This window comes from Vicugna pacos, chromosome 31 (genome assembly GCF_048564905.1).
Source record: "Vicugna pacos chromosome 31, VicPac4, whole genome shotgun sequence".
Lineage (NCBI taxonomy): Eukaryota > Metazoa > Chordata > Mammalia > Artiodactyla > Camelidae > Vicugna > Vicugna pacos.
This window is the reverse complement of record NC_133017.1, coordinates 9,980,106-9,998,293: the sequence shown is the minus strand read 5'-3', so window position 1 is coordinate 9,998,293 and position 18,188 is coordinate 9,980,106. Positions and strand designations below refer to the sequence as shown.

At 61.3% G+C, this 18,188-nt stretch overlaps 1 protein-coding gene across 1 annotated transcript; it reads left to right on the top strand.

Annotated features, from left to right (window-relative positions):
• Nucleotides 1-1,646: 1,646 nt before the first annotated feature.
• Nucleotides 1,647-15,435, top strand: LOC140690621 (uncharacterized). The gene is made up of 5 exons (XM_072952495.1): nucleotides 1,647-1,773; nucleotides 4,340-4,466; nucleotides 7,397-7,589; nucleotides 13,882-14,828; nucleotides 15,045-15,435. Exons 3-5 carry the CDS (start codon nucleotides 7,520-7,522, stop codon nucleotides 15,162-15,164), a joined length of 1,137 nt encoding a protein of 378 aa, XP_072808596.1. The 5' UTR covers nucleotides 1,647-1,773; nucleotides 4,340-4,466; nucleotides 7,397-7,519; the 3' UTR covers nucleotides 15,165-15,435.
• Nucleotides 15,436-18,188: the final 2,753 nt, after the last annotated feature.

Genomic DNA, 18,188 nt, shown 5'->3' with positions numbered 1-18,188 from the left:
ACAGGTCCAGAAGAGGGCCGGCCGAATTTGGGGCAGGCCCAGGAGAGGGAAGTCCCAGGAGTGTGCAGGACCTGGAGTGTGCAGACACAGGAGGGATCAGTCACAGGTGTGTGCAGGTCCAGGGGTATACAGGCCCAGGTGTGTGCAGGCCCAACATTTTGTAGGTCCAGGAGAGGGCAGGCCCAGGAGTGTGCAGACAGTGGAGTGTGCAGGAAAAGGAATACGCAGGCCCAGGCCAGGGCAGGCCCAGGAGTGTACAGGCCCATGTGTGTGCAGGCCCTGGAGTTTGCAGGCCAAGGAGTGTGCAGGCCCAGGAGTGTGCAGACAGAGGAGTGCACAGGACAAGGAAGGTGCAGGCCAAGGAATGTGCAGACCCTGGAGAGGACAATCCCTGGAATGTGCAGGCCCAGGAGTGTGCAGACCAAGCAGTTTGCACCCCCAGGAGTGTGCAGGGCAAGGAGTGTGCAGGCCCAGGAGTGTGCAGGCACAAGTGGGAGCAGCCCCAGTAGTGTGCAGACCCAGGAGTGTGCAGGCCTTGGAGTGTGCAGGCCCAGGAGGGTGCAAGCCCAGTCCAGGGCAGGTCCAGGAGTGTACAGGCCCAGGAGTGTGCAGACACCGGAGTGTGCAGAGACAGGAGTGTGCGGCCCACGGCTGTGCATACCCAGCAGTGTGCAGGCCCAGGAGTGTTCAGTCCCTGTAGTGTCTGGAACCAGGGGACGTCAGGCCCCAGAGTGTGCAGGCCCAAGAAAGGGCAGGCCCAAGGGTGTTCAGGCGCAGGAATGGGGAGTCCCATGACCATACCCACCAAGCAGAGGGCAGGCCCAGGCGTGTACATGCCTAGGAGTGTGCCGGCACAGGAGGGAGTACGCTCAGGAGTGTGCAGGCCAAGGAGTGTGCAGACCGGAGTGTGCAGAGACAGGAGAGTGCAGGCCCAGTATTGTACAGGCCTAGGGCTGTGTATTTCAATCCGTGTGTAGCCCCAGGAGTGTGCCGGCACAGATGGGAACAAGCCTAGCTGTGCACAGGCATAAGTGGTAACAGGCCCAGGAGTGTACAAGCCCAGGTTCATGCAGGCCGAGGTGTGCGCAGGTCCAGGAGTGTGTAGGCCCAGGTGTGTGCTGTCCCAGGAGTGTGCGGGCCTAGGAGAACACAGGCTCTGGAGTGTGCAGGCCCAGGAGTGTGGAGGTCCATGAGAGGGCCGGGCGAATTGGAGGCAGGCCCAGGAGAGGGAAGGCCCATGAGTGTGCAGGCCCTGAGTGTGCACTCGAGGGATTGTGCGGGCCCAGGAGAGGGCAGGCCCTGGGTGGTGCAGGCCCAGGAGTGTGTAGGTACAGGAGGGAGGAGGCCCAGGAGTTTGCAGGCAAGGAGTGTGTAAGGATAGATGCGTACAGGCCCTGGAGTGTGCAGGTAAACTAGACATGGCTGATACATGGACAGTGAGTGCAAAGTTAGAAAGCCTCTGGGTTTTCCCTCTTTAGGGAGGGAGAGGGAGGCTCAGCATAGGTCCTTGAGCTTCCGCGAGAAAAGTGGCTCTCAGCCCAGGTCGGCTGCGGGCGCCTCTGGGGTTGTCACACCTGAGGGGCCCTCTGTGGACGGGTCCTGTGTTCTTGGCACTGACGTGGATTTTCCTCCTCCTCTTCCCCAAGGGGCGGTAGAGGCTCCGGGGGCAGCTTCCAGCCGATCACGGCCATCCTGCTGCCCTCATGCACGCTGGCCCTGCACGCCCGGCAGCTGGACGTCAGGCTGCAGCTGGACTACGTCTCCGCCTCGCAGGTAAGAGGAGCCCCGCTGCTTCCCTGGGGGCCGGCAAGGGAGTCCCTCGGGAGGGGTTTCGGTTGGGGGCTCCTGGCTAGATGCCGCAGCCGTGTGAGTGGCACCGTTGGGGTGAAGGAGGCTGGTGCCAGGGACAGGTCAGGCCCAGGAGTGTGCAGGCCCAGGAGTGTGCATGCCCAGGAGTGTGCAGGCATAGGAGGGAGCAGGCCCAGTAGTGTGCAGGCCAAGTAGAGTGCAGGCCCTGAAGTTTGCAGGCCCAGCTGTGTGCAGACAGAGGAGTGTGCAGGCCAAGGAGGGTGCAGGCCCAGGGGTGTACAGGCCCAGGAGTGTGCAGGCCCAGGCGTGTGCAGACTCCGGAGTGTGCAGAGACAGGAGTGTGCAGGCCCAGGATTGTACAGGCCTAGGGCTGTGCAGGCCCAGCAGTGTTCAGGCCCAGGAGTGTGCAAAATCAGGAGTATACAGGCCCAGGTGTGTTCAGGCTCAAGATTGTGCAAGTCCTGGAGTGTGCAGGCCCATGAGTGTGCAATCCAGGAGTGTGCGGGCCCAGTAGTGTGCAAGCCAGGACCAGAGAAGGCCCATTTCAGGGAAGGCCCAGGAGTGTACATATCCAGGGGTGTGCAGGACCAGGAGTGTGCAGACACTGGAGTGTGCAGAGACAGGAGTGTGCAGTCCCAGGATTGTGACGGCACAGGAGGGACAGGCGAAGAAGTGTGTCGGCATAGGTGGGAGCAGGCCCAGTAGTGTGCAGGCACAGGTGGTAGTAGGCTAATGAGTGTGAAAGCCAAGGAGTGTGCAGACACCGTAGTGTGCAGAGACAGGGGAGTGCATATCCTGGAGTCTACAGGCCGAGGAGTGTGCAGGCCCAGGTGTGTGCAGGCACAAGTGGGAGCAGGCCCAGTAGTGTGAAGGCCCAAGGATGTACAGGTCCAGGAGAGGGCCGGCCGAATTTGGGGCAGGCCCAGGAGAGGGAAGTCCCAGGAGTGTGCAGGATCTGGAGTGTGCAGACACAGGAGGGATCAGTCACAGGTGTGTGCAGGTCCAGGGGTATACAGGCCCAGGTGTGTGCAGGCCCAACATTTTGTAGGTCCAGGAGAGGGCAGGCCCAGGAGTGTGCAGACAGTGGAGTGTGCAGGAAAAGGAATACGCAGGCCCAGGCCAGGGCAGGCCCAGGAGTGTACAGGCCCATGTGTGTGCAGGCCCTGGAGTTTGCAGGCCAAGGAGTGTGCAGGCCCAGGAGTGTGCAGACAGAGGAGTGCACAGGACAAGGAAGGTGCAGGCCAAGGAATGTGCAGACCCTGGAGAGGACAATCCCTGGAATGTGCAGGCCCAGGAGTGTGCAGACCAAGCAGTGTGCACCCCCAGGAGTGTGCAGGGCAAGGAGTGTGCAGGCCCAGGAGTGTGCAGGCACAAGTGGGAGCAGCCCCAGTAGTGTGCAGACCCAGGAGTGTGCAGGCCTTGGAGTGTGCAGGCCCAGGAGGGTGCAAGCCCAGTCCAGGGCAGGTCCAGGAGTGTACAGGCCCAGGAGTGTGCAGACACCGGAGTGTGCAGAGACAGGAGTGTGCGGCCCACGGCTGTGCATACCCAGCAGTGTGCAGGCCCAGGAGTGTTCAGTCCCTGTAGTGTCTGGAACCAGGGGACGTCAGGCCCCAGAGTGTGCAGGCCCAAGAAAGGGCAGGCCCAAGGGTGTTCAGGCGCAGGAATGGGGAGTCCCATGACCATACCCACCAAGCAGAGGGCAGGCCCAGGCGTGTACATGCCTAGGAGTGTGCCGGCACAGGAGGGAGTACGCTCAGGAGTGTGCAGGCCAAGGAGTGTGCAGACCGGAGTGTGCAGAGACAGGAGAGTGCAGGCCCAGTATTGTACAGGCCTAGGGCTGTGTATTTCAATCCGTGTGTAGCCCCAGGAGTGTGCCGGCACAGATGGGAACAAGCCTAGCTGTGCACAGGCATAAGTGGTAACAGGCCCAGGAGTGTACAAGCCCAGGTTCATGCAGGCCGAGGTGTGCGCAGGTCCAGGAGTGTGTAGGCCCAGGTGTGTGCTGTCCCAGGAGTGTGCGGGCCTAGGAGAACACAGGCTCTGGAGTGTGCAGGCCCAGGAGTGTGGAGGTCCATGAGAGGGCCGGGCGAATTGGAGGCAGGCCCAGGAGAGGGAAGGCCCATGAGTGTGCAGGCCCTGAGTGTGCACTCGAGGGATTGTGCGGGCCCAGGAGAGGGCAGGCCCTGGGTGGTGCAGGCCCAGGAGTGTGTAGGTACAGGAGGGAGGAGGCCCAGGAGTTTGCAGGCAAGGAGTGTGTAAGGATAGATGCGTACAGGCCCTGGAGTGTGCAGGTAAACTAGACATGGCTGATACATGGACAGTGAGTGCAAAGTTAGAAAGCCTCTGGGTTTTCCCTCTTTAGGGAGGGAGAGGGAGGCTCAGCATAGGTCCTTGAGCTTCCGCGAGAAAAGTGGCTCTCAGTCCAGGTCGGCTGCGGGCGCCTCTGGGGTTGTCACACCTGAGGGGCCCTCTGTGGACGGGTCCTGTGTTCTTGGCACTGACGTGGATTTTCCTCCTCCTCTTCCCCAAGGGGCGGTAGAGGCTCCGGGGGCAGCTTCCAGCCGATCACGGCCATCCTGCTGCCCTCATGCACGCTGGCCCTGCACGCCCGGCAGCTGGACGTCAGGCTGCAGCTGGACTACGTCTCCGCCTCGCAGGTAAGAGGAGCCCCGCTGCTTCCCTGGGGGCCGGCAAGGGTGTCCCTCGGGAGGGGTTTCGGTTGGGGGCTCCTGGCTAGACGCCGCAGCCGTGTGAGTGGCACCGTTGGGGTGAAGGAGGCTGGTGCCAGGGACAGGGCAGGCCCAGGAGTGTGCAGGCCCAGGAGTGTGCAGGCATAGGAGGGAGCAGGCCCAGTAGTGTGCAGGCCAAGTAGAGTGCAGGCCCTGAAGTTTGCAGGCCCAGCTGTGTGCAGACAGAGGAGTGTGCAGGCCAAGGAGGGTGCAGGCCCAGGGGTGTACAGGCCCAGGAGTGTGCAGGCCCAGGCGTGTGCAGACTCCGGGGTGTGCAGAGACAGGAGTGTGCAGGCCCAGAATTGTACAGGCCTAGGGCTGTGCAGGCCCAGCAGTGTTCAGGCCCAGGAGTGTGCAAAATCAGGAGTACACAGGCCCAGGTGTGTTCAGGCTCAAGATTGTGCATGTCCTGGAGTGTGCAGGCCCATGAGTGTGCAATCCAGGAGTGTGCAGGCCCAGTAGTGTGCAAGCCAGGGCCAGAGAAGGCCCATGCCAGGGAAGGCCCAGGAGTGTACAGATCCAGGATTGTGTAGGCCCAGGAGTGTGCATGCCCAGGAGTGTCCAGATGAGGGGTTTGAGGCCGTGGTGGGATGTACTTCACGGGCATAAATAGCGTAAAGAGCATAAAACTACATGGTAGTGATGGTCGGACAGCATGGGAATGCACTTAATGTTCCTGAAATGCACAATTTAAAAGGGAAAAAAATCTGTATTTTATTAAAGGAAGTGGAAAATGGAAAAATACAGGATGCCATAAATGATGTAAAACAAATAAACTAAACTAAAGAAAAACAAAACAAAAGCAAATTCAGGGGTAGGGAAGTCAACTTCGGGTAGGGGAGGGGATTTATGGTGGGATTTTGGAGAAGGTGTAGGAGGGTGCAGAGGGGGCAGAGCCCTAGGGGGTGATGATGCCTGAAATGGTTCTCCACTGCCCAGCGGCCCAGGTGCAGGTGCAGGAACTGCAGGCTTCTCAGGAGCAGCAAGATCAGCAGGAGCGGCAGGCTCTTCAGGAGTGGCAAGATCAGCAGGAGCGGCAGGCTCTTCAGGAGCGGCGGGCTCTTCAGGAATGGCAGGCTCTTCAGGAGCTGCAGGCTCTTCAGGAGCGGCTAGATGAGCAGGAATGGCAGGCTCTTCAGGAGCTGCAGGCTCTTCAGGAATGGCAGGCTCTTCAGGAGCTGCAGGCTCCTCAGGAGCGGCTAGATCAGCAGGAATGGCGGGCTCTTCAGGAGCGGCTAGATCAGCAGGAATGGCGGGCTCTTCAGGAGCAGCTAGATCAGCAGGAATGGCGGGCTCTTCAGGAGCAGCTAGATCAGCAGGAGCGTCAGGCTCTTCAGGATCGGTGGGCTCTTCAGGAGCGGCAGGCTCTTCAGGAGTGGCAAGATCAGCAGGAGCGGCAGGCTCTTCAGGAGCTGCAGGCTCTTCAGGAGCGGCTAGATCAGCAGGAACAGCAGGTTCTTCAGGAGTGGCTAGATCAGCAGGAATGGCGGGCTCTTCAGGAGTGGCTAGATCAGCAGGAACGGCAGGCGCTTCAGGAGCGGCGGGCTCTTCAGGAGCGGCGGGCTCTTCAGGAGCGGCGGGCTCTTCAGGAATGGCAGGCTCTTCAGGAGCTGCAGGCTCCTTAGGAGCGGCTAGATCAGCAGGAATGGCGGGCTCTTCAGGAGCAGCTAGATCAGCAGGAATGGCGGGCTCTTCAGGAGCAGCTAGATCAGCAGGAGCGTCAGGCTCTTCAGGATCGGTGGGCTCTTCAGGAGCGGCAGGCTCTTCAGGAGTGGCAAGATCAGCAGGAGCGGCAGGCTCTTCAGGAGCTGCAGGCTCTTCAGGAGCGGCTAAATCAGCAGGAACAGCAGGTTCTTCAGGAGTGGCTAGATCAGCAGGAATGGCGGGCTCTTCAGGAGCGGCTAGATCAGCAGGAATGGCAGGCGCTTCAGGAGCGGCGGGCTCTTCAGGAGCGGCGGGCTCTTCAGGAATGGCAGGCTCTTCAGGAGCTGCAGGCTCCTTAGGAGCGGCTAGATCAGCAGGAATGGCGGGCTCTTCAGGAGCAGCTAGATCAGCAGGAATGGCGGGCTCTTCAAGAGCAGCTAGATCAGCAGGAGCGTCAGGCTCTTCAGGATCGGTGGGCTCTTCAGGAGCGGCAGGCTCTTCAGGAGTGGCAAGATCAGCAGGAGCGGCAGGCTTTTCAGGAGCTGCAGGCTCTTCAGGAGCGGCTAGATCAGCAGGAACAGCAGGTTCTTCAGGAGTGGCTAGATCAGCAGGAATGGCGGGCTCTTCAGGAGCGGCTAGATCAGCAGGAACGGCAGGCGCTTCAGGAGCGGCGGGCTCTTCAGGAGCGGCGGGCTCTTCAGGAGCGGCGGGCTCTTCAGGAATGGCAGGCTCCTTAGGAGCGGCTAGATCAGCAGGAATGGCGGGCTCTTCAGGAGCAGCTAGATCAGCAGGAGCGTCAGGCTCTTCAGGATCGGTGGGCTCTTCAGGAGCGGCAGGCTCTTCAGGAGCGGCGGGCTCTTCAGGAGCGGCTAGATCAGGAGGAGAGGCAGGCTCTTCAGGAGCTGCAGGTTGTTCAAGAGCGGCAAGATCAGCAGGAGCGGCAGGCTCTTCAGGAGCGGCTAGATGAGCAGGAGCAGCAGGCTCTTCAGGAGCTGCAGGCAAGATCCTGGGGAGAGACCTGGGCGATGTCTGGGCAGGAGGCTGTGGTGGTGGGGAGCCCTTCATACCCAGACTCTTCCGGAGCCTGTGCTGGCCTTCCACAGTGTGGCACACCAGCCCCTCACTTGGGGAGCTGGCATGAGTGTCCTGGTTCCCTGGATCCTGCGGTGTCTGGCTCTGCAATGACAGTGACCGGCAGCCGGCCCGGCCCGCAGGTCTCAGAGCCCTGCCTGGCCAGGACCACTCCTGCTTCTGCCCCACTCGACCGTCTGCTGCCTGATCAGACTGGGACCTTGGTCATCTCAGTCACCCGGGAGGCAAGAGACACACCCTAGGGCATGGGCGCCACCTCGGGCAGCAGGGCCCTGCCCCGGTTCTCCACATCCCAGCCAGCCCGCTTGGACCCAGGTTGGTGACGTGATCGGCCCCCCAGGCCTCTGACCCTTCCTCAGCCTGCTCTTGCTTGAGGCAGGACCCCCCCAACATGACTGCCCCACCGCCACCAGTCAGGAAGGGGCTGTGGGGCCACCCGGGTGGGGTCTGAGTGGTGGCCCGGCCTGGGCGGGCCTGCCCTGGGCCTCCCTGTGTTACCTTTCGGTCCCTCTGGCCAAAAGGCCAGAGGCGCCTGGGGTGAGACCCGACCCACTGTCGGCACTGTTGGCAAAGGCCGTTGCTGCGGGCTTTCCGCGGGCCGCGACCTCGGGATCTTGGGATGCAACAAAACATGTCTGAGCTGAGCTGAGTTCACCAGCCAAGTCAGTTGAGAAGTGTCCTTCTCTACACAGCGGGTGCCTGGTGACCTGGGTCCCAAGTTGTGTTGGGCTCTGTTGCCAGGGAAGTGAGGTCACTTCCTGGGGTCCCCTTCCCCAAGCTTCCTCCTTACACAAAGCTCCCCAAGGGCCTTTTTGGGCTGTTGATGGCTCACTTCCCACCCCATGCCATGTCCACCCAGTGACACCAACTCGGCCCCTCCTATAGCCCTGGGGAGGCCTGGATGCAGCCAGGGTCACAGCTCTGATGACACAGCTGGCTTCAGACCCGGCTCCCCCGCCAGCAGTGCTGTCACCCTGGACAAGCCACCTGCTTCTCAGGGTCTCCCCAATCCCCCATCGGCGCAGTGGGGATCATCTGGACCCGGCTTCCTAGGAGAGCCATCATGTCTCTAGAACCACAAACACCTACTGCACCTGTCACCTCTGTGGGCTGGCATCACAGGGAGCTCATGCACAGACTCAGCAAAGGAAGGGCCCCACAGAGGGCTGGTGTGCAGGCCCAGGTGTGTGCAGGCACACGTAGGAGCAGGCCCAGTAGTGTGCAGGCCCAAGAGTGTGCAGGGGTAGGAGTGTGCAGACAGAGGAGTGCGCAGGACAAGGAGGGTGCAGGCCCAGGAGTGTGCAGGCCCTGGAGAGGACAATCCCTGGAACGTGCAGGCCCAGGACTGTGCAGACCAAGCAGTGTGCACCCCCAGGAGTGTGCAGGGCCAGGAGTGTGCAGGCACATGTGGGAGCAGCCCCAGTAGTGTGCAGACCCAGGAGTGTGCAGGCCGTGGAGTGTGCAGGCAAAGGAGGGTGCAGGCCCAGTCCAGGGCAGGTCCAGGAGTGTTCAGGCCCAGGAGTGTGCAGACACCGGAGTGTGCAGAGACAGGAGTGTGCAGGCCCAGGGCTGTGCAGACCCAGCAGTGTGCAGGCCCAGGAGTGTGCAGTCCCTGTACTGTGCAGAACCAGGGGACGTCAGGCCCCAGAGTGTGCAGGCCCAAGAAAGGGCAGGTCCAAGGGTGTTCAGGCGCAGGAATGGGGAGTCCCAGGACCGTGCCCACCAAGCAGAGGGCAGGCCCAGGCGTGTGCATGCCCAGGAGTGTGCAGGCACAGGAGGCAGCAGACCGAGGAGTGTGCAGACCCAGGTGTGTGCAGGCACAAGTGGGAGCAGTCCCAGTAGTGTGCAGGCCCAGAGTGTGCAGGTGCAGGATAGGGCCGGCCGAATTGGGGGCAGGCCCAGGAATTGGAAGGCGCAGGAGTGTGCAGGGCCAGAAGTGTGCTGTCCCAAGAGTGTGCAGTGCCAATAGTGTTCAGGCCCAGGAGTGTTCAGGACCAGGAGTTTGTAGGCCGAGGAGTATGTAGTCACAGGAGGGAGCAGGTACAGGAGTGTGGAAGCCCAGGAGTGTACAGGCCAATGTTCGTGCAGGCCCAGGTGTGCACAGGTCCAGGAGAGTGCATGCCCTGGTGTGTGCAGTCCCAGGAGTCTGCAGGCCCTGGGTTGTGCAGGCCCAGGAGTGTGTAGGTACAGGAGGGAGGAGGCCCAGGAGTTTGCAGGCAAGGAGTGTGTAAGGATAGATGCGTACAGGCCCTGGAGTGTGCAGGCCCTTGAGTGTGCACACGAGGGATTGTGCGAGCCCAGGAGAGGGCAGGCCCAGCAGTGTGCAGGCCCAGGAGTGTGCAGACACAGGAGGGATCAGTCACAGGAGTGTGCAGGTCCAGGAGTGTACAGGCCCAGGTGTGTTTAGGCCCAACATTGTGCAGGTCCAGGAGTGTGCAGGCCCAGGAGTGTGCAGACAGAGGAGTGTGCAGGCCAAGGAGGGTGCAGGCCCAGGCCAGGGAAGGCCCAGGAGTGTACAGGTCCAGGAGTGTGCAGGAGCAGGAGTGTGCAGACACTGGAGTGTGCAGAGACAGGAGTGTGCAGGCCCAGGAGTGTGCCGGCACAGGTGGGAACAGGGCTAGGAGTGTGCAGGCATAGATGGGAGCAGGCCCAGGAGTGTACAAGCCCAGGTTTATGCAGGTCCAAGTGTGCGCAGGTCCAGGAGTGTGAAGGCCCAGGTGTCTGCTGTCCCAGGAGTGTGCAGGTCCTGAAGTTTGCAGGCCCAGGAGTGTACAAGCCCAGGTTCATGCAGGCCCGAGTGTTCGCAGGTCCAGGAGTATGAAGGCCCAGGTGTCTGCTGTCCCAGGAGTGTGCAGGTCCTGAAGATTGCAGGCCCAGGAGTGTGCAGACAAAGGTGTGTGCAGGCCAAGGAGGGTGTAGGTCCTGGAGTGTACAGGCCCAGGAGTGTGCAGGCCAAGGCGTGTGCAGACTCCGCAGTGTGCAGAGACAGGATTGTGCAGGCCCAAGATTGTACAGGCCTTGGGCTGTGCAGCCCAGCAGTGTTCAGGCCCAGGAGTGTGCAAAATCAGGATTATACAGGCCCAGGTGTGTTCAGGCTAAACATTGTGCATGTCTTGGAGTGTGCAGGCCTATGAGTGTGCAATCCAGGTGTGTGCGGGCCCAACAGTGTGCAAGCCTAGGCCAGAGAAGGCCCATGCAGGGAAGGCCCAGGAGTGTACAGATCCAGGAGTGTGCATGCCCAGGAGTGTGCAGGCACAGGAGGGAGCAGGCCGAGGAGTGTGCAGTGCCAGGTGTGTGCAGGCACAAGTGGGAGCAGGCCCAGTAGTGTGAAGGCCCAAGAATGTGCAGGTCCTGGAGAGGGCCGGCCGAATAGGGGGCAGGCCCAGGAGAGGGAAGGCCCAGGAGTTTGCAGGCTCTGGAATGTGCACACGAGGATTTGTGCGGACCCAGGAGAGGGCAGGCCCAGGAGTGAGCAGACAGAGGAGTGTACAGGCCCAGGAGTGTGCAGGACCAGGAGTGTGCAGACACTGGAGTGTGCAGAGACAGGAGTGTGCAGTCCTAGGATTGTGACGGCACAGGAGGGACAGGCGAAGAAGTGTGTCGGCATAGGTGGGAGCAGGCCCAGTAGTGTGCAGGCACAGGTGGTAGTAGGCTAATGAGTGTGAAAGCCAAGGAGTGTGCAGACACCGGAGTGTGCAGAGACAGGGGAGTTCATATCCTGGAGTCTACAGGCCGAGGAGTGTGCAGGCCCAGGTGTGTGCAGGCACAAGTGGGAGCAGGCCCAGTAGTGTGAAGGCCCAAGGATGTACAGGTCCAGAAGAGGGCCGGCCGAATTTGGGGCAGGCCCAGGAGAGGGAAGTCCCAGGAGTGTGCAGGACCTGGAGTGTGCAGACACAGGAGGGATCAGTCACAGGTGTGTGCAGGTCCAGGGGTATACAGGCCCAGGTGTGTGCAGGCCCAACATTTTGTAGGTCCAGGAGAGGGCAGGCCCAGGAGTGTGCAGACAGTGGAGTGTGCAGGAAAAGGAATACGCAGGCCCAGGCCAGGGCAGGCCCAGGAGTGTACAGGCCCATGTGTGTGCAGGCCCTGGAGTTTGCAGGCCAAGGAGTGTGCAGGCCCAGGAGTGTGCAGACAGAGGAGTGCACAGGACAAGGAAGGTGCAGGCCAAGGAATGTGCAGACCCTGGAGAGGACAATCCCTGGAATGTGCAGGCCCAGGAGTGTGCAGACCAAGCAGTGTGCACCCCCAGGAGTGTGCAGGGCAAGGAGTGTGCAGGCCCAGGAGTGTGCAGGCACAAGTGGGAGCAGCCCCAGTAGTGTGCAGACCCAGGAGTGTGCAGGCCTTGGAGTGTGCAGGCCCAGGAGGGTGCAAGCCCAGTCCAGGGCAGGTCCAGGAGTGTACAGGCCCAGGAGTGTGCAGACACCGGAGTGTGCAGAGACAGGAGTGTGCGGCCCACGGCTGTGCATACCCAGCAGTGTGCAGGCCCAGGAGTGTTCAGTCCCTGTAGTGTCTGGAACCAGGGGACGTCAGGCCCCAGAGTGTGCAGGCCCAAGAAAGGGCAGGCCCAAGGGTGTTCAGGCGCAGGAATGGGGAGTCCCATGACCATACCCACCAAGCAGAGGGCAGGCCCAGGCGTGTACATGCCTAGGAGTGTGCCGGCACAGGAGGGAGTACGCTCAGGAGTGTGCAGGCCAAGGAGTGTGCAGACCGGAGTGTGCAGAGACAGGAGAGTGCAGGCCCAGTATTGTACAGGCCTAGGGCTGTGTATTTCAATCCGTGTGTAGCCCCAGGAGTGTGCCGGCACAGATGGGAACAAGCCTAGCTGTGCACAGGCATAAGTGGTAACAGGCCCAGGAGTGTACAAGCCCAGGTTCATGCAGGCCGAGGTGTGCGCAGGTCCAGGAGTGTGTAGGCCCAGGTGTGTGCTGTCCCAGGAGTGTGCGGGCCTAGGAGAACACAGGCTCTGGAGTGTGCAGGCCCAGGAGTGTGGAGGTCCATGAGAGGGCCGGGCGAATTGGAGGCAGGCCCAGGAGAGGGAAGGCCCATGAGTGTGCAGGCCCTGAGTGTGCACTCGAGGGATTGTGCGGGCCCAGGAGAGGGCAGGCCCTGGGTGGTGCAGGCCCAGGAGTGTGTAGGTACAGGAGGGAGGAGGCCCAGGAGTTTGCAGGCAAGGAGTGTGTAAGGATAGATGCGTACAGGCCCTGGAGTGTGCAGGTAAACTAGACATGGCTGATACATGGACAGTGAGTGCAAAGTTAGAAAGCCTCTGGGTTTTCCCTCTTTAGGGAGGGAGAGGGAGGCTCAGCATAGGTCCTTGAGCTTCCGCGAGAAAAGTGGCTCTCAGTCCAGGTCGGCTGCGGGCGCCTCTGGGGTTGTCACACCTGAGGGGCCCTCTGTGGACGGGTCCTGTGTTCTTGGCACTGACGTGGATTTTCCTCCTCCTCTTCCCCAAGGGGCGGTAGAGGCTCGGGGGGCAGCTTCCAGCCGATCACGGCCATCCTGCTGCCCTCATGCACGCTGGCCCTGCACGCCCGGCAGCTGGACGTCAGGCTGCAGCTGGACTACGTCTCCGCCTCGCAGGTAAGAGGAGCCCCGCTGCTTCCCTGGGGGCCGGCAAGGGGGTCCCTCGGGAGGGGTTTCGGTTGGGGGCTCCTGGCTAGACGCCGCAGCCGTGTGAGTGGCACCGTTGGGGTGAAGGAGGCTGGTGCCAGGGACAGGGCAGGCCCAGGAGTGTGCAGGCCCAGGAGTGTGCATGCCCAGGAGTGTGCAGGCATAGGAGGGAGCAGGCCCAGTAGTGTGCAGGCCAAGTAGAGTGCAGGCCCTGAAGTTTGCAGGCCCAGCTGTGTGCAGACAGAGGAGTGTGCAGGCCAAGGAGGGTGCAGGCCCAGGGGTGTACAGGCCCAGGAGTGTGCAGGCCCAGGCGTGTGCAGACTCCGGAGTGTGCAGAGACAGGAGTGTTCAGGCCCAGAATTGTACAGGCCTAGGGCTGTGCAGGCCCAGCAGTGTTCAGGCCCAGGAGTGTGCAAAATCAGGAGTACACAGGCCCAGGTGTGTTCAGGCTCAAGATTGTGCATGTCCTGGAGTGTGCAGGCCCATGAGTGTGCAATCCAGGAGTGTGCAGGCCCAGTAGTGTGCAAGCCAGGGCCAGAGAAGGCCCATGCCAGGGAAGGCCCAGGAGTGTACAGATCCAGGATTGTGTAGGCCCAGGAGTGTGCATGCCCAGGAGTGCCCAGATGAGGGGTTTGAGGCCGTGGTGGGATGTACTTCACGGGCATAAATAGCGTAAAGAGCATAAAACTACATGGTAGTGATGGTCGGACAGCATGGGAATGCACTTAATGTTCCTGAAATGCACAATTTAAAAGGGAAAAAAATCTGTATTTTATTAAAGGAAGTGGAAAATGGAAAAATACAGGATGCCATAAATGATGTAAAACAAATAAACTAAACTAAAGAAAAACAAAACAAAAGCAAATTCAGGGGTAGGGAAGTCAACTTCGGGTAGGGGAGGGGATTTATGGTGGGATTTTGGAGAAGGTGTAGGAGGGTGCAGAGGGGGCAGAGCCCTAGGGGGTGATGATGCCTGAAATGGTTCTCCACTGCCCAGCGGCCCAGGTGCAGGTGCAGGAACTGCAGGCTTCTCAGGAGCAGCAAGATCAGCAGGAGCGGCAGGCTCTTCAGGAGTGGCAAGATCAGCAGGAGCGGCAGGCTCTTCAGGAGCGGCGGGCTCTTCAGGAATGGCAGGCTCTTCAGGAGCTGCAGGCTCTTCAGGAGCGGCTAGATGAGCAGGAATGGCAGGCTCTTCAGGAGCTGCAGGCTCTTCAGGAATGGCAGGCTCTTCAGGAGCTGCAGGCTCCTCAGGAGCGGCTAGATCAGCAGGAATGGCGGGCTCTTCAGGAGCGGCTAGATCAGCAGGAATGGCGGGCTCTTCAGGAGCAGCTAGATCAGCAGGAATGGCGGGCTCTTCAGGAGCAGCTAGATCAGCAGGAGCGTCAGGCTCTTCAGGATCGGTGGGCTCTTCAGGAGCGGCAGGCTCTTCAGGAGTGGCAAGATCAGCAGGAGCGGCAGGCTCTTCAGGAGCTGCAGGCTCTTCAGGAGCGGCTAGATCAGCAGGAACAGCAGGTTCTTCAGGAGTGGCTAGATCAGCAGGAATGGCGGGCTCTTCAGGAGCGGCTAGATCAGCAGGAACGGCAGGCGCTTCAGGAGCGGCGGGCTCTTCAGGAGCGGCGGGCTCTTCAGGAATGGCAGGCTCTTCAGGAGCTGCAGGCTCCTCAGGAGCGGCTAGATCAGCAGGAATGGCGGGCTCTTCAGGAGCAGCTAGATCAGCAGGAGCGTCAGGCTCTTCAGGATCGGTGGGCTCTTCAGGAGCGGCAGGCTCTTCAGGAGCCGTGGGCTCTTCAGGAGCGGCGGGCTCTTCAGGAGCGGCTAGATCAGGAGGAGAGGCAGGCTCTTCAGGAGCTGCAGGTTGTTCAAGAGCGGCAAGATCAGCAGGAGCGGCAGGCTCTTCAGGAGCGGCTAGATGAGCAGGAGCAGCAGGCTCTTCAGGAGCTGCAGGCAAGATCCTGGGGAGAGACCTGGGCGATGTCTGGGCAGGAGGCTGTGGTGGTGGGGAGCCCTTCATACCCAGACTCTTCCGGAGCCTGTGCTGGCCTTCCACAGTGTGGCACACCAGCCCCTCACTTGGGGAGCTGGCATGAGTGTCCTGGTTCCCTGGATCCTGCGGTGTCTGGCTCTGCAATGACAGTGACCGGCAGCCGGCCCGGCCCGCAGGTCTCAGAGCCCTGCCTGGCCAGGACCACTCCTGCTTCTGCCCCACTCGACCGTCTGCTGCCTGATCAGACTGGGACCTTGGTCATCTCAGTCACCCGGGAGGCAAGAGACACACCCTAGGGCATGGGCGCCACCTCGGGCAGCAGGGCCCTGCCCCGGTTCTCCACATCCCAGCCAGCCCGCTTGGACCCAGGTTGGTGACGTGATCGGCCCCCCAGGCCTCTGACCCTTCCTCAGCCTGCTCTTGCTTGAGGCAGGACCCCCCCAACATGACTGCCCCACCGCCACCAGTCAGGAAGGGGCTGTGGGGCCACCCGGGTGGGGTCTGAGTGGTGGCCCGGCCTGGGCGGGCCTGCCCTGGGCCTCCCTGTGTTACCTTTCGGTCCCTCTGGCCAAAAGGCCAGAGGCGCCTGGGGTGAGACCCGACCCACTGTCGGCACTGTTGGCAAAGGCCGTTGCTGCGGGCTTTCCGCGGGCCGCGACCTCGGGATCTTGGGATGCAACAAAACATGTCTGAGCTGAGCTGAGTTCACCAGCCAAGTCAGTTGAGAAGTGTCCTTCTCTACACAGCGGGTGCCTGGTGACCTGGGTCCCAAGTTGTGTTGGGCTCTGTTGCCAGGGAAGTGAGGTCACTTCCTGGGGTCCCCTTCCCCAAGCTTCCTCCTTACACAAAGCTCCCCAAGGGCCTTTTTGGGCTGTTGATGGCTCACTTCCCACCCCATGCCATGTCCACCCAGTGACACCAACTCGGCCCCTCCTATAGCCCTGGGGAGGCCTGGATGCAGCCAGGGTCACAGCTCTGATGACACAGCTGGCTTCAGACCCGGCTCCCCCGCCAGCAGTGCTGTCACCCTGGACAAGCCACCTGCTTCTCAGGGTCTCCCCAATCCCCCATCGGCGCAGTGGGGATCATCTGGACCCGGCTTCCTAGGAGAGCCATCATGTCTCTAGAACCACAAACACCTACTGCACCTGTCACCTCTGTGGGCTGGCATCACAGGGAGCTCATGCACAGACTCAGCAAAGGAAGGGCCCCACAGAGGGCTGGTGTGCAGGCCCAGGTGTGTGCAGGCACACGTAGGAGCAGGCCCAGTAGTGTGCAGGCCCAAGAGTGTGCAGGGGTAGGAGTGTGCAGACAGAGGAGTGCGCAGGACAAGGAGGGTGCAGGCCCAGGAGTGTGCAGGCCCTGGAGAGGACAATCCCTGGAACGTGCAGGCCCAGGACTGTGCAGACCAAGCAGTGTGCACCCCCAGGAGTGTGCAGGGCCAGGAGTGTGCAGGCACATGTGGGAGCAGCCCCAGTAGTGTGCAGACCCAGGAGTGTGCAGGCCGTGGAGTGTGCAGGCAAAGGAGGGTGCAGGCCCAGTCCAGGGCAGGTCCAGGAGTGTTCAGGCCCAGGAGTGTGCAGACACCGGAGTGTGCAGAGACAGGAGTGTGCAGGCCCAGGGCTGTGCAGACCCAGCAGTGTGCAGGCCCAGGAGTGTGCAGTCCCTGTACTGTGCAGAACCAGGGGACGTCAGGCCCCAGAGTGTGCAGGCCCAAGAAAGGGCAGGTCCAAGGGTGTTCAGGCGCAGGAATGGGGAGTCCCAGGACCGTGCCCACCAAGCAGAGGGCAGGCCCAGGCGTGTGCATGCCCAGGAGTGTGCAGGCACAGGAGGCAGCAGACCGAGGAGTGTGCAGACCCAGGTGTGTGCAGGCACAAGTGGGAGCAGTCCCAGTAGTGTGCAGGCCCAGAGTGTGCAGGTGCAGGATAGGGCCGGCCGAATTGGGGGCAGGCCCAGGAATTGGAAGGCGCAGGAGTGTGCAGGGCCAGAAGTGTGCTGTCCCAAGAGTGTGCAGTGCCAATAGTGTTCAGGCCCAGGAGTGTTCAGGACCAGGAGTTTGTAGGCCGAGGAGTATGTAGTCACAGGAGGGAGCAGGTACAGGAGTGTGGAAGCCCAGGAGTGTACAGGCCAATGTTCGTGCAGGCCCAGGTGTGCACAGGTCCAGGAGAGTGCATGCCCTGGTGTGTGCAGTCCCAGGAGTCTGCAGGCCCTGGGTTGTGCAGGCCCAGGAGTGTGTAGGTACAGGAGGGAGGAGGCCCAGGAGTTTGCAGGCAAGGAGTGTGTAAGGATAGATGCGTACAGGCCCTGGAGTGTGCAGGCCCTTGAGTGTGCACACGAGGGATTGTGCGAGCCCAGGAGAGGGCAGGCCCAGCAGTGTGCAGGCCCAGGAGTGTGCAGACACAGGAGGGATCAGTCACAGGAGTGTGCAGGTCCAGGAGTGTACAGGCCCAGGTGTGTTTAGGCCCAACATTGTGCAGGTCCAGGAGTGTGCAGGCCCAGGAGTGTGCAGACAGAGGAGTGTGCAGGCCAAGGAGGGTGCAGGCCCAGGCCAGGGAAGGCCCAGGAGTGTGCAGGAGCAGGAGTGTGCAGACACTGGAGTGTGCAGAGACAGGAGTGTGCAGGCCCAGGAGTGTGCCGGCACAGGTGGGAACAGGGCTAGGAGTGTGCAGGCATAGATGGGAGCAGGCCCAGGAGTGTACAAGCCCAGGTTTATGCAGGTCCAAGTGTGCGCAGGTCCAGGAGTGTGAAGGCCCAGGTGTCTGCTGTCCCAGGAGTGTGCAGGTCCTGAAGTTTGCAGGCCCAGGAGTGTACAAGCCCAGGTTCATGCAGGCCCGAGTGTTCGCAGGTCCAGGAGTATGAAGGCCCAGGTGTCTGCTGTCCCAGGAGTGTGCAGGTCCTGAAGATTGCAGGCCCAGGAGTGTGCAGACAAAGGTGTGTGCAGGCCAAGGAGGGTGTAGGTCCTGGAGTGTACAGGCCCAGGAGTGTGCAGGCCAAGGCGTGTGCAGACTCCGCAGTGTGCAGAGACAGGATTGTGCAGGCCCAAGATTGTACAGGCCTTGGGCTGTGCAGCCCAGCAGTGTTCAGGCCCAGGAGTGTGCAAAATCAGGATTATACAGGCCCAGGTGTGTTCAGGCTAAACATTGTGCATGTCTTGGAGTGTGCAGGCCTATGAGTGTGCAATCCAGGTGTGTGCGGGCCCAACAGTGTGCAAGCCTAGGCCAGAGAAGGCCCATGCAGGGAAGGCCCAGGAGTGTACAGATCCAGGAGTGTGCAGGCCCAGGAGTGTGCATGCCCAGGAGTGTGCAGGCACAGGAGGGAGC

What these genes read in the sequence shown, in the direction of transcription:
- LOC140690621 (XM_072952495.1), top strand. Translation starts at nt 7,520, where the DNA reads ATGGGCGCCACCTCGGGCAGCAGGGCCCTGCCCCGGTTCTCCACATCC. An exon ending in GCCAGCCCGCTTGGACCCAG is followed by an intron (nt 7,590 to 13,881) that starts GTTGGTGACGTG and finishes TCCACTGCCCAG; the next exon opens with CGGCCCAGGTGCAGGTGCAG. An exon ending in AGGCTCTTCAGGAGCTGCAG is followed by an intron (nt 14,829 to 15,044) that starts GCAAGATCCTGG and finishes CCCGGCCCGCAG; the next exon opens with GTCTCAGAGCCCTGCCTGGC.